General features: G+C 49.5%; 1 protein-coding gene across 1 annotated transcript; it reads left to right on the plus strand.

Annotated features, from left to right (window-relative positions):
- The first annotated feature begins 10,291 nt into the window (after positions 1-10,291).
- Positions 10,292-10,681, plus strand: LOC121276762 (histone H2A-like). The gene has a single exon (XM_041185308.1). The coding sequence runs from the start codon at positions 10,292-10,294 to the stop codon at positions 10,679-10,681; it is 390 nt and encodes a 129-aa protein (XP_041041242.1).
- Positions 10,682-13,357: the final 2,676 nt, after the last annotated feature.

Raw genomic sequence — 13,357 nt, forward strand, 5'->3', positions numbered from 1 at the left:
ATGACACTGCATAGAATGTTTGTGTGGTGAGCGGAGCCATCGATAGGAAGAGTACATGAGCTCTAGAGCATATGAGCCTGATGGAGATGTGAGAGTGTGTGTGAGAGTTAGTGGTGTTATCCCTTGAGGTATGAGACCCCTGTGGATGTGTGATGGGTTTGTGAGTGTGTGAGTTGAGAGGATGAGGTGGTTGACTTACTCTAGAGGAACGGAAGAGAGCATTTATCCTCTTCCTGCACGGGATGGCTGACCTCCTCAGTGCTCCGGTGGCGCTGACTACTGCTCCCACTGCCTCCCAGTGACTCTGGTGGACCTCCTGTGGCCGCAGCAGGGGTAGAGGACATCACGGCGGCCTTCCACTGCATCCAGCAGGCACCCCAGAGAGGCGGCACTAAATCTGGGGCTGCTCTCTTTTTTGCTTTCAGGGCCATGTGTCGCCTGGAGCAGTCCTGGCCTGTACACATGAAGTAGGCACGCGCTCTAGTATGCTTCAGATATGGTGCCCGGAGCAAGGAAGCACTGAGGTTACAATGTGGCGGGCAAATCTGATCCCGCCTACCAGCAGTCCAGCATGTTTCCCATGAATGCATTATTACTGAGACCAGGAAAGGGATGACAGCGCAAAATCCTGCCATTGCGGCGAGCAGGTAAAACCTCTTTTTTCACACCCTCTACCGCAGTTAGTGCAAATCTGGGATGATTCCACCCTTAGTCTCTGTAATGGCTATCTGATCATACTTATTTATTTCTATTTATGCTCCCAATCTGTCTGTAATGTGACAAATGCTGCTTACGTTCTGACACAGAGCCTTTAATTCTGTTATTTTACCATTTTTCTAAACTCTGAGCTTATCTGTTGGTGCTCTCTTAAGTTTGTATGCTCTGTCCCTTCCTGTCACACTCTGGTTATCATTGTCCGTATCACTTCCCTGATCTTTTCCTTTCCCTTTAACTTAGCAACTCACTCCTTACGTGATCCCTGCCCACCACCATCCCCGCAACCCCCCCCACCCCCCTCCCTCCACAGCCCCGATTATTAAGTTTAAAGCCCTCTCTACAGACTTGATAATTGATTCGCCAGGACACTGGTTCTAACATGGTTCAGGTGAAGACCATCCCAACAGTACAGCTCCCTCTTTGCCCAGTGGCAGTGCCCATGAATCAAAACCCATTTCTCCCACAATAATTTTTAAGCCACACGTTTAATTCTTCAACTGAATCTGCAATGTTCAAAAATTGTGCTGAACTTAGGAATTAGGTCATCAGGGAACAGGATGGAGTTGGGAGAAGTTGCGAAAAAGCTGTGTTTGTTCTTGTTAACAGTTGCAGTTTAAACACGCTTTCAGAACATTTACACATGCAAATTTTTGTGATTCACTTTACAGTTGTATTAAATATGATACATTTAAATTTCATTGTGGCATATTTATGATCAAATATTCTAAACTGCTGCACTCAACAAATGCCTTAGTTCCAATCTTCGCCCTCCCTTCCCAACTGTCTTATATTTTTCAATCTATTTTTCCTTCACTGAGCAATGACCTTCCTTCCATCATAAGGTCAGAATGGGATGTTCGCTGATGATTGCACAATGTTCACCATTCGCAACTCCTCAGATACTGAAGCAGTCCATGTCTAAATGTAACAAGACCTGGACAACCTGGGCTGACAAGTAGCAAGTAACATTCATGCCACACAAGTGCCAGGCAGTGATTATCTCCAACAAGAGAGAATCTAACCATCGCCCCTTAACATTCAATGGTATTGCCATTGCTGAATCCCCCACTATCAACATTCTGGTGGTTATTATTGACCAGAAGCTAAACTGAACTAGCCGTATAAATGCTGTGACTACAAGAGCATGTCAGAGGCTAGAAATCCTGCAGCGAGTAGCTCTCCTCCTGACTCCCCAAAGCCTGTCCACCATCTACAAAGCACAAATCAGGAGTGTGATGGAAAACTCTCCATTTGCCTGTATGAGTGCAGCTCCAACAACACTTAAGAAACTTGACACCATTCAGGACAAAGCAGCCTACTTGACTGGCATCAGGTCTACAAACATTTACTCCCTCCACCACCGATGCACAGTAGCAGCAGTGTGTACCATCTCCAAGATGCACTGCAGAAACTCACCAAGTCTCCTTAGGCAGCACCTTTCAAACTCACGACCACTACTATCTAGAAGGACAAGGGCAACAGACACATGGGAACAGCACGACGTGGAAGTTCCCCTCCAAGCCACTCACCATCCTGACTTGGAAATATATTGCCGTTCCTTCACTGTTGCTGTGTCAAAATCCTGAACCTCTCTCCCTGACAGCAATGTGGGTGTACATACACCATATGGATTGCAGTGGTTCAAGAAGGCAGCTCACAACCACCTTCTCAAGGACAATTAGGGGTGGGCAATAAATGTTGGGCTAACCAGTGACGCCCACATTGCATGAATGAGTTTTAAAAATGTACCATTTCTTAGCTGATGGAGCATATAATGGACCAATAAAACTCCATTAGAGCTTCTCAGAAAGAAAGACTCACATTTATAGCACATGTAATGACATCAGACATCCCAAAGCACTTTACAACCAATGAAGTACTTTTCAAATGTAAAATGTAGGAAATGCAGCAGCCAATTTGCATACAGCAACCTCCCACAAACAGCAATGTGATAATGACCAGACCATCTGTTTTCGTGGTGTTGGTTGAGGGGTCAACCTTGGCCGGGACACTGGGGATAACTTCCATGTTCTTCTTCAAAATGGGGTATTTTATATCCGCCTAAGAGGACCTCAGTTTAACACCTCAACCAGGGTTCCAAAATACGGCCCACGACCCAGGGTCCAGCCCACCAAGGGTTTCCATCCGCTCCGCCTGTGTTTCAAATGCACCTAAGTGGAAGTCACAGATTCTGCAAGGAGCTGCTCCTCTAATCATAGGCTGTTTCTCTCCCGTGTTTGCTGCACAAGGCTCATTAGCATCAGCAGCAAATGTGGAAGCGAAACAGTCTGTGACTGGAGGATCAGCGAGCAGTGAGAATGGCGAATTACAGCTCTCAACTGAGGCCTGAGGAACAGAGAGGCAGTAGCTGGCAACTGTGAAGCTGCAGGAGGGAAGAGAGGCTGTCTGCAGGGGTGGAGAGTGGTGGGAGAGGAAGGGACTGTGAGGGAGAGGCTGTCTGCAGGGGTGGGGGTGTGGTGGGAAAGAGAGTGTGAGGGTGAGGTTGTTGGCAGGGGTGTGGAGTGGTGAGGAAGAGACTGCAGGGGAGAGGCCACCTGCAGGGATGATAGAGGAAAGAGGCTATGAAGGGGAAGCTACCTGCAGAGGCGGGTGTGGTGGGGAAGAGAGGGTGTGGGGGGAAGAGATTTCAAGGGAGAAGCTGTCTGCACGGGTGGAGGGTTGTGGTGGGGAAGAGACTGCGATGGTGGGGCTGTCTTCAGGGGTGGGGGGGGGGAACAGACTGCTGTATGTCAGCAACAAAACTGCTTCTCTCATGTTCCTTTTGGGCTGTAACTTAAAACCTGATGATCTCAATCCTGAACTTTAATTTTTTAATTTTTTAAAGGAAATCATGCTTTGCTTTCTGATAATTCTAAGTTGTGCATGATCAAGAATGAACATCAAGCTGCCTGTTAGTAAAAAAGGACAGCTGATCATTTATGACATACTACTTAGCAGCTATTTGCAGGGTGGATGCTGGTGGGGGAGAAAAGTGGCTGCAAGCAAGAGCCTGTCTGCAGGGATGGAGGGTGGTGGGGAAGATGCTGTGAGTGACAGCCTGTCTGCAGGGGTGGAGGGTGGTGGGGAAGAGGCTGCGAGAGAGGGGCTACTTGCAGGGGTGGAGGGTGGTGGGGAAGAGGCTGCGAGAGAGGGGCTACCTGCAGGGGTAGAGGGTGGTGGGGAAGAGGCTGTGAGAGAGAGCCTGTCTGCAGTGGTGGAGGGTGGTAGGGAAGAGGCTGCGAGAGAGGGGCTACCTGCAGGGGTGGAGGGTGGTGGGGAAGAGGCTGTGAGAGAGGGACTACCTGCAGAGGTGGTGGGTGGTGGGGAAGAGGCTGCGAGTGAGAGCCTGTCTGCAAGGTGAAGGGTGATGGGGAAGAGGCTGTGAGAGAGGGGCTACCTGCAGGGGTGGGGAAGAGGCTGAGAGAGAGAGCCTGTCTGCAGGGGTGGAGGGTGGTGGGGAAGAGGCTGAGAGAGAGGGGCTACCTGCAGGGGTGGAGGGTGGTGGCGAAGATGATGCCAGCAGGGATGGTGGGGGAAAGAGGCTGTGAAGGGGAAGCTGCCTGCGGGTTTGGATGTGGTGGGGAAGAGATTGCGAAGGCGTGTTTGCCTGCAGGGGGAAAGAGGCTGTCTGCATGCTGGGAGGGGTTTGGGAACACTCAGAAATTTGATACTATCCTCTATAAATTTCTGTACTGGCAGTGGAGAGTGAATGAAATGAAAGTTGCTGTAGTCCCAGAGGATCATAGGCTGTTGTCTCATCAGAGAGATGACTGGCGGTGAGTTTAACATAAAGGTCACCACACTTCAGGCAAGTGGCGAGGTTGAGAAGGCAGGGCTTTCATGGATGACTTAAGATGGTATGGGAATTGAACTCATGCTGTTGATATCACTCTGCATCACAAACCAGCCATCCAGCCAACTGAGCTAATTGATCTGTAGAAATGTATTACCGAGAGGCTTCTTTAATTGAACAATGAACAATGAACTTTATTTACAGAGCTGTTGGATTAGTTGCCTGCTTCTAGCAAGACTCTCCAGCATAGGAAAACTCCACTCATTATGAGATTTCCAGTGTTGCTTGGTTGTTTTGTTCACATGACCCTTACTCAGTAGACCGGGTTTAAAGCGACGATCACGTCACCCCTCTCTCTTTAATTCCTTGTTTCACATTCCTCACACAAATTACTTTATACAGTTGAACAGAAAACAATATGAAAAATCTTAGAAATAATAACATTTGCACTTTGTTATGAATTCAGAATATACACTTATATACATAAACCCAGCAGTTGCAAATCAAGCCGTTGAGGGGGTTTTCTGTTTTGGGTAGACTGGTGTAACTCTATAGCCTGAGGCTCTCCTACAGGATTGACACTAATGGAATTGCAATAACGGGTACCTCTTTTGGCACAGGCAGTTTATCACTGATTCAATGGAGTCATCAGTTATGTCTATAACAGGTCAATCAGGTACTTCGGTGTTTATTGGCTGAATAACATTCCTTGGTGGCAACACTGACTGTGGAAGCATCTCCCTGCTCATGGTCCACGTGTTTAGGATCGATCCGGTCTTCCGTGTCTATTTGGTATGATAGGGGTCCGGTCTCGCAGACAATAATCCCTGGAATCCAATTTGGACTGTTACCAAAGTTTCTTACATGTACATCTTTATCTACCATATATTTCCGGGCTCTACTTTGCAAATCATGGCTTGTTTTTTGATTACCTTGGTTCTTCTCTACCCTCACTGGCAAATTTAGAAATTTGAGGCTCAGTCTCTGTGGTAAAGTGGGGTGCTCTGTACCTTTAAGAGAATATAGTTAGTTGACCACGTTGACCAATTGCTACTCAGCATGGGCTTCTTGAACTAACTGGAAGTCTAGAGCTGGAGGTAATTGAAGAAGCACACATGGTATTAGTGCTCTGTTCTTAGTTCCAATAAACTACCAGTGTTTGTTCAGTTAATCGGTCTTTCTGCCTATATTGTTCCAAGCACCAATTACTGTGTTAATATCAAGGGACAGGTAGGTTCTCCAGACAAAGTGAACCTGATAATCAAAAACACAGAAGTCTCGTTCTGAGATGACACTTCATAAGCAGCTCTGCTGGTGGAAGTCCTGTTGTTGCATGCAGAGTTATGTGGTAGCTAAGAAGGAAGCGTGAGATTTTGGTTCCCAAGGTTCCTCCCGACAATTTTTTTAGTCGTGACTTGAAAGTTTGAACGGCCCTCTCAACTAGCCTGTTTGATGCTGGGTGGTAAGGCACAGTTCAGATGTGTTTAATGCCATTTATATTGGTGAAGTTCTGAAATTCAGCACCTCTAAATATGGCTCCATTGTCTGATACAATAACTTTGGACAATCCATGAGTCGAAAAGCATTGGCGTAACCTTTCGATAGTAGCATGCGATGTAGGTGACCTCACCTCAAAAATCTCCATCCATTTTTAGTGTGTGTCAATTATAAGTAAAAACATTATGCCTAGGAGTGGACCCACGTGGTTTATATGGATGTGCACCCATGGCTGGCCAGGCTATTCCCAAGGATGTACGGGGGCTGCGGCTAGCAACTTTTGCTGCAGTTGGCACTGTTGACAGCGCTTGACTCGCTTCTCGATATCTGCATCTACACCAGGCTAACACCAGGCTCTTGGCGAGCATTTTCATCTCAGGAAAGCCACGATGAGCTCTGTGTAACTCAGCTAGGAGCAGTTCTCTGCCTGGTACAGGAATGACTACTCTTGCTCTCCAGAGTATGATGCCATCCTGACAATTCAATTTATATTTGCAGGTAAAATATGGTTTCATTTCCTCAGAGACTGGCTCATTTAACCGCTTTGTCAGTCTCTGGTCTCTCACTTTGGACAGAAGCTGATCTCGATTGGTCCAGTTCCTGATCTGCTTCACACAGATGGGCGATGTGTTTAAGAAATTCAATGCAAGGACAATTTCTTGGGGTACAGGAGTACACATAATGCTTTCTTGCAAGGGTAGACAGCTAAGAGCACCTGTGTTTGCTATGTCTGCAGCCAAGTCCAATGCTATCCTCCATCATGCACTTTCCAGCAAGAGTCACTGAACAGTGATCGAGTGCAAAATGATTTCTTCTTTCACTCACTAAGTCAGGAGTAATAAGGCCAATTATAACATGCTTGCTTCCAGCCTGGCTAAGGCCTTCCAGTCAGCACTTGAATGTGGAATCTTCCTGGTCTACAAGGGTTGGCACCCACACATTACAGTGTCTTTAGCTTTGAGCCTTCAAGGAAGCTTTTTCTGTACTGCTTTGGAATATATGCATTGCATGGAGTAGTACATTATTTTCATGTATTAAGTGTTCTATTGTACAAAATATGACAGCATGTTAAGAGTTTAGGTAAAGTTTTACTGATGCTGGTTTGATAAGAGAACACTTAGGCGATATCTGGATGCTTGTCTTATTTGTTTTACGGCCCTGTTGGCATTAGGCATCATGGCAGGTGGGAGGGAACAATATGACGAGAAGGTCAAAAGTCAGCTTTACGCCGTTGTGAAACCAGTTTGTGAGCGTCCACTCCACCCATCTCGCTGCCACACGTCAGGAACGTCATTTTAATACATTTGCATCTAATTATAAGCCCTGCTAGCGGAATCATTCCCCTACTTCAAATTTACCGCCTTTTCGGCATGACTTCAGAATGGCGTGCTTTGTGACTGCATTTAAAAGGGATGTACCTGGCATCTTGAATTTTGAGGGGAACTCAGAGTTGAGTGCACAAAACCTTGTCATGCACATTGCTCATAGGAAATCAAGGAAGAGGCGCCAGCAAGGCAAGTTGCTTTTTCCTGGCTGGCTTTCAGTGCGGTGCCGGGGCAAGGTCTCCAATGTGGGTCAAGCTGGTACGTTGGTGTGGGGGTCAAGGCAGTACAGACTGAAGGAAATACTCAAGTACATGCCGGAGGTTGAGGGTGGGGGGTGGTGGTGGTTGCTGTGGGGGGAGGTGTGGGGTGGGGGGGAGTCAGTGCAAGGCAGGATAGACTGAAGGATGTACACAAGAAAATGCCAGAGGTGGAGGAAGCTGGGAAGCGGTGGAGGTAAGGGATGTGGCCATACACTTGGAAAGGCTTGTCAAAAGTGAGTGTTCTTCCACAGGTGAGACCGTTCAACTGTAGCTCCATTGGCATGCTTGGAGTCAGGCCTCTGAAGCTTTTCTGCCCTGTCAAGCAACACAAAAACATGAAATTGCCACCAAATGCTCCAGAACTTTTCATCCCTTTGGTGCAGATTGCAAATTAATGTGTGTTTTAGGGGGTAGCAGAGCAATTGGCCAACTGGGCATGTTGTAGAATCCCCTTGCAAAAGGTGGCTATGGCACCTTTTGCTCACAGCCTCTTGCAATGTCTTTATTAAGGTTTGGACCAGTATCCCTCATGGTCCAAGCTAACAGTGCAGCCCTGCAGTGCATGTGAGGAGAATGCCTGTGCCTGAGCTGAGAGCACAGCATGCAGTCCAGTGGCCGAAGCTGCCTCCAGTCGGTCAAGTGGAGTGAGGAAGAGGTGGGTGGGAGTTTGGAAAGCCAATAAGCGACACTACACATTAGCCATCCAAGTGATGGTCAGCACTCTCCTGCATGCTTTGATCCTGCAGGAGGGGAACATCAGGATCATGGAGCCTGGGAATTAGCAGTATACTCATGGCTTACAGAGACTAGAGAAGAAGAAGAAAGTGGCGGAGGTGCCTGGCTTGGCAAAGGGAGGAGCACTTCTCTCAAGATGAAGGGGCAGCAGGGCTTCTGCACAAGTAGCTGAAGGTCCACAGGGAGCCATCACTCGTAGGCGCTTCGCTAGACCCAGGGTCTAAAGATGACAATTGTCATTCCTGCAGATGACTGAAAACCAGTGTTGTCGAAGACTGTGCATATCTAGGGAACTAGTCAGTCACATATGCCACCTGCTGCAGGATTTGGGACATGGAGGGTATCCACTGCCAGTGGTTGTGAAAGTGACTGCAGCGCTCAATTTTTCTGCCAATGGCTCCTTCCAGGGCTTCACAGGTGACCTGTGCAGGATTTTGCAAGCCTCCCTACACAAGTGCATCCAGGAGATCACGGACACCGTCTTTGCGAAGGCACAGATCTTTGTACATTTTGCCCGGGATCAGGAAAGCCAGGAAGCAAAAGCGCTGGGATATGCACAGACCTTCGGTTTTCCACAGGTGCAGGATGCCATCGACTGCACTCACATGGCCCTTAGACCTCCATGGCAACAAGCAGTCAACTACTTCAACCACAAGCTGAATGTTCAGCTGGTGTTTGACCACCACAGACGCTTCCTACAGATCTATGCACGATTCCAAGGGAATGTCCACGACTTCTACATGCTTAGCAGGTCTCAGATCCCTGACATATTCCGGGGTCCAGAGAGGCTACAGGGTTGGATCCTCAGGGACAAGGGCTACCCACAGAGGATGTGGCTGTTGACGCCCTTGCAGCGGCCTGAGACTGCAGCAGAGCGACAGTATAACGAGGCTCATGCCGCGACCTGGACTTTAGTGGAGCAAATGATAGGCATTTTGAAAACGAGTTTCCAGTGTCTCGACAGGTCTGGTGGAGCATTGCAATACAATCCCCAGAGGGTATCGCGCATCATCATTGCTTGCTATGCGCTCCACAACCTGGTACTGCAATTGGGGGAGGACCTGATTGAGAAGGAGATGGAAGAGCTGCATATCTCCTCCAATGAGGAGGACGTCGCACGAGATGATGGTGATGAGATCCTCAAAGGCGAGGATACTGGCAATGAGGTCATTGCACTCGCCAAATGAGGCAGGGGTGCTCGGGAGGCCCTCATAGCTGCAAGATTTATGGATGACGATGGTGAGATGCAGTGAGGACAGTCCTGACATACTTACCTTGCATCTGTGAACATATAACTCCTGTGTGGCTGATGGCAGTGCACATACCCTTATTGCTCAGGCCCATGTCAAGGAGATGCAGTGCAGGCCCTAATAGTCACTAGCTTCCAGGAGGATGATGATGACATGCGGTGAGGACATACCATAAATGTTCACATAGCCTCTGTGCTTGTCTGGCTGAGGGCAGCTCACTTGTGCTCTATGGTCAGGGTCATATTATGGAAAAGCAACTGTGAAACTTTAAATGCATCTGATCCTTTGGCAGCCTTCAGCACCTATCCCGTTCATGCGTATGCTGTCACTGTCACAGTTGCTGAAGAGACAGGGGGCCAGCCACACCTCAAAGGCACTGAGAACACACAGAGAATGACGGAACTCGGTGATGCCTTCCCACAACATTCTGGCAACAATGACAAGCAAAATCGAGGTGCAGGCATCACTAATGTGTTCAGTGAGTGTGAAGCTGGATGATCACTTTATTCTGAAGGTTACATGCTGCATAGAGAAGAGGCCTGGACTGAGACACCTGCCTTCATCTTTTGCAGGAACCAAGGTTTCACATCTGAGTGACAGGATCACTGCTCAACATAACAAGGAGGTATAGGCAAGGAGAAATTCTTGGGAGTTTATTTACAATAGTGAACATTATGTACAAGTGATTAACACCCATGCCCAGGCTGTGCAAAGATGTCTGGTCACGGTAAAACTGGAGGCAAAGGGCACGCCAAGGCCAAGACTCGCTCCTCCAGAGCCGGGCTCCAGTTCCCCATCGACCATATCCACCGGCTGCTGTGCAAGGGCCACTATGCTGAGTGGGTCAGGGCCGGAGCCCCCGTCTACCTGGCCGCCGTCCTCGAGTACCTGACGGCCGAGATCCTCGAGCTGGCCGGCAACGTGGCCCGGGACAACAAGAAGACCCGCATCATCCCCCGCCATCTGCAGCTCGCCATCCGCAATGACGAGGAGCTCAACAAGCTGCTGGGTGGGGTCACCACAGCCCAGCGTGGGGTCCTGCCCAACATCCAGGCTGTGCTGCAGCCCAAGAAAACCGGGCACCCCAGCAAGGTTTACGCCTGAAGGGGAGACACCGGGAACAGATCAAATCCACAAAACACACACATACAGCTTCTTAATCACCCGGTGCGGAAGGGGGTCGGGAAGGAGGAGGACCTCCTCGTGAACCTGCTCCTGGGCCTGGCCAAGTTGGCTATTAACAGGTCCAGGCAGCGGGTGATCGACGGGGGAGTCCCGCCCGATTGTTTGTCCCTCTTCCGCGGCTACGTTTGCTGCCAGATGTCCTTGGAAAGGGAGCACGCGGTGTCTGCTGGCACCCTCGAGGCCTTCCATGCCCGGTGGGCACCGCAGGGACTGGGATGTTTTGTTGCCCCCTTTAATCACATTTTGATTTAAAGTTTGTAAGTTTTCTTTAAACTTTGTTCTTGGTTTTACAGCTGACCTGAATTAGGGGCTGTGCCTGATTTATCCCAATTTTGTTAATTTGGTTTAATTGGTTTTACTCAATAAGAGTTACAGCTTCTTAATCACCCGGTGCGGAAGGGGGTCGGGAAGGAGGAGGACCTCCTCGTGAACCTGCTCCTGGGCTTGGCCAAGTTGGCTATTAACAGGTCCAGGCAGCGGGCGATCGACAGGGGAGTCCCGCCCAATTGTTTGTCCCTCTTCCGCGTCTATGTTCGCTGCCGGATGTCCCTAGAGAGGGAGCACGCGGTGTCTGCTGGTACACTCGAGGCCTTCCGTGCTCGGTGGGCACCGCGGGGACTGGGGTGCTTTATCGACCCCTTTAATCACATTTTAATTCAAAGTTTGTAAGTTTCTTTTAAACTTTGTTCTTGGTTTTACAGCTGACCTAAATTAGGGGCTGTGCCTGATTTATCCCAATTTTGTTAATTTGGTTTAATTGTTTTAACTCGAAAAGAGTTACAGCTTCTTAATGCCCCTCTGTCCTTTTCAATGGTTGGTGGAGAGGAGGGCTGTGGCTGCAGGGGTGACCAGGATCGGGGATGTGCTGGGTGGTGGAGGACGGGGCTGGATGCTCCCGCAGGAGTTGGCGCGTCGCGCATCTGTGAGTGTCCAGGTCGCAGCCAATACCATCCAAGACCTAAGGACGGTCGTGCTCGGACCCGATGTCATTTTAGGTCTCGAGGTGGCCCAGGTGCGCGGTGGTCTTCCATATGAGCGTTCCCCTGTTCGGACAGAATTCCACATTGGCCCCAAGCCCCGAACCCTCCCTCGGATGCTGGTGCCCCGCAATATGAGCCGCCTCGGGGACATGCCCTCTGTGCCATTTGGCACGGCGCGGAGGAGCTTTTTGTACGGACTGCTGCTGCACACCTTTCATTTTCTCGCCCTTGTCTGCCGCCTGGACACGCCCTGGCGTGCCTTGTTGCTGTCCGGCGGTGGAGGCCCCCGATGGGAGGCCCTCTACCGAGGTGTCCTCCCCCTTTCTATCGAGGACCTGGGTTGGAGGGTGTTGCATGCAGCTGTCCCTTATAATCGTAGGATGCATAGGTTCACGGCCTCCCAGGACACCTGCCCTTTTTGTGGTCTTGTGAAGTCCGTGGACCATGCTTATATAGGGTGTGGTAGGCTGCACTCCCTTTTTAGTTATCTGAAAAACCTTTTATTAATGTTTTGTTTGCACTTCAGCCCCACGCTCCTGATCAATGGACACCCGGTGTGGAAGGGGGTCGGGAAGGAGGAGGACCTCCTAGTGAACCTGCTCCTGGGCCTGGCCAAGTTGGCCATTAACAGGTCCAGGCAGCGGGTGATCGACGGGGGAGACCCGCCTGATTGTTTGTCCCTCTTCCGTGGCTACGTTCGCGGCCGTGTGTCTTTGGAGAGGGAGCATGTCTGCCAGCACTCTCGAGGCATTCCGTGCTCGGTGGGCACCGCAGGGACTGAGTGTTTTATTGACCCCTTTAATCACATTTTGGTTTAAAGTTGTAAGTTTCCTTTAAACTTTGTTCTTGGTTTTACAGCTAACCTGAATTGGGGGCTGTGCCTGATTTATCCCAATTTTGTTAATTTAGTTTAATTGTTTTAACTCGAAAGAGTTACAGCTTCTTAATTTCCTTTAAACTTTGTCTTTAGTTTTAAAGCTGACCTGAATTAGGGGCTGTGCTTGATTTGTCCTTCATTTTGTTAATTTAGTTTAATTGTTTTAACTCCAAAAAGAGTTACAGCTTCTTAACCTTCCTAACCCTGCCGCTACATCTTGGTGCTCCCCTGATATCCACAGCAGAGGTGGAGGCAACCTGGTGGCTACTATGCCCTGTTGTCTATGATGTCCTCTGGAGGGCCAAGATCTGGAGGGCCCCAGCCTGCTTCCTGTGTGGCAGTGGAAATGGAAACTTCCTCAGCCTGTGGAGCTGGAGCTGCAGGGGTCACAGGAAGAGGCGATTTGGTTGGGCCAGACAGTCCCGGAGTCACCTGGGTGCATGGCCCTGGGGTGTGCATATACTAATCTTCTACCCAATGGATGCCCGAGGGCCCCTGGCTGACTCCTTCAGGAGAAGGGAAAGCTAGATTGAGATTGAGCTGCCCTGCACCCCTCTCTTGTTGACATGGTTGGAGGCCAACTATGGCATCAGTGATGGAGTTCAGCCTGCCCAGCAGTGCAGGGCCGATGTCCTGGACCAAGTTCTCCATGGTGGCTGCCATCCCACAACTGTCGACCTCGGTACATCGACTTGCTGGTGCTGTCACCTCAGTCTGAAGGTGGACGGACTCCTCCAT

The sequence above is a fragment of the Carcharodon carcharias genome, chromosome 4 (genome assembly GCF_017639515.1).
Source record: "Carcharodon carcharias isolate sCarCar2 chromosome 4, sCarCar2.pri, whole genome shotgun sequence".
NCBI classification, from domain to species: domain Eukaryota; kingdom Metazoa; phylum Chordata; class Chondrichthyes; order Lamniformes; family Lamnidae; genus Carcharodon; species Carcharodon carcharias.

Bases quoted from the DNA above. Each gene is read 5' to 3' on its own strand.
- LOC121276762 (XM_041185308.1), top strand. From the start codon at position 10,292: ATGTCTGGTCACGGTAAAACTGGAGGCAAAGGGCACGCCAAGGCCAAG.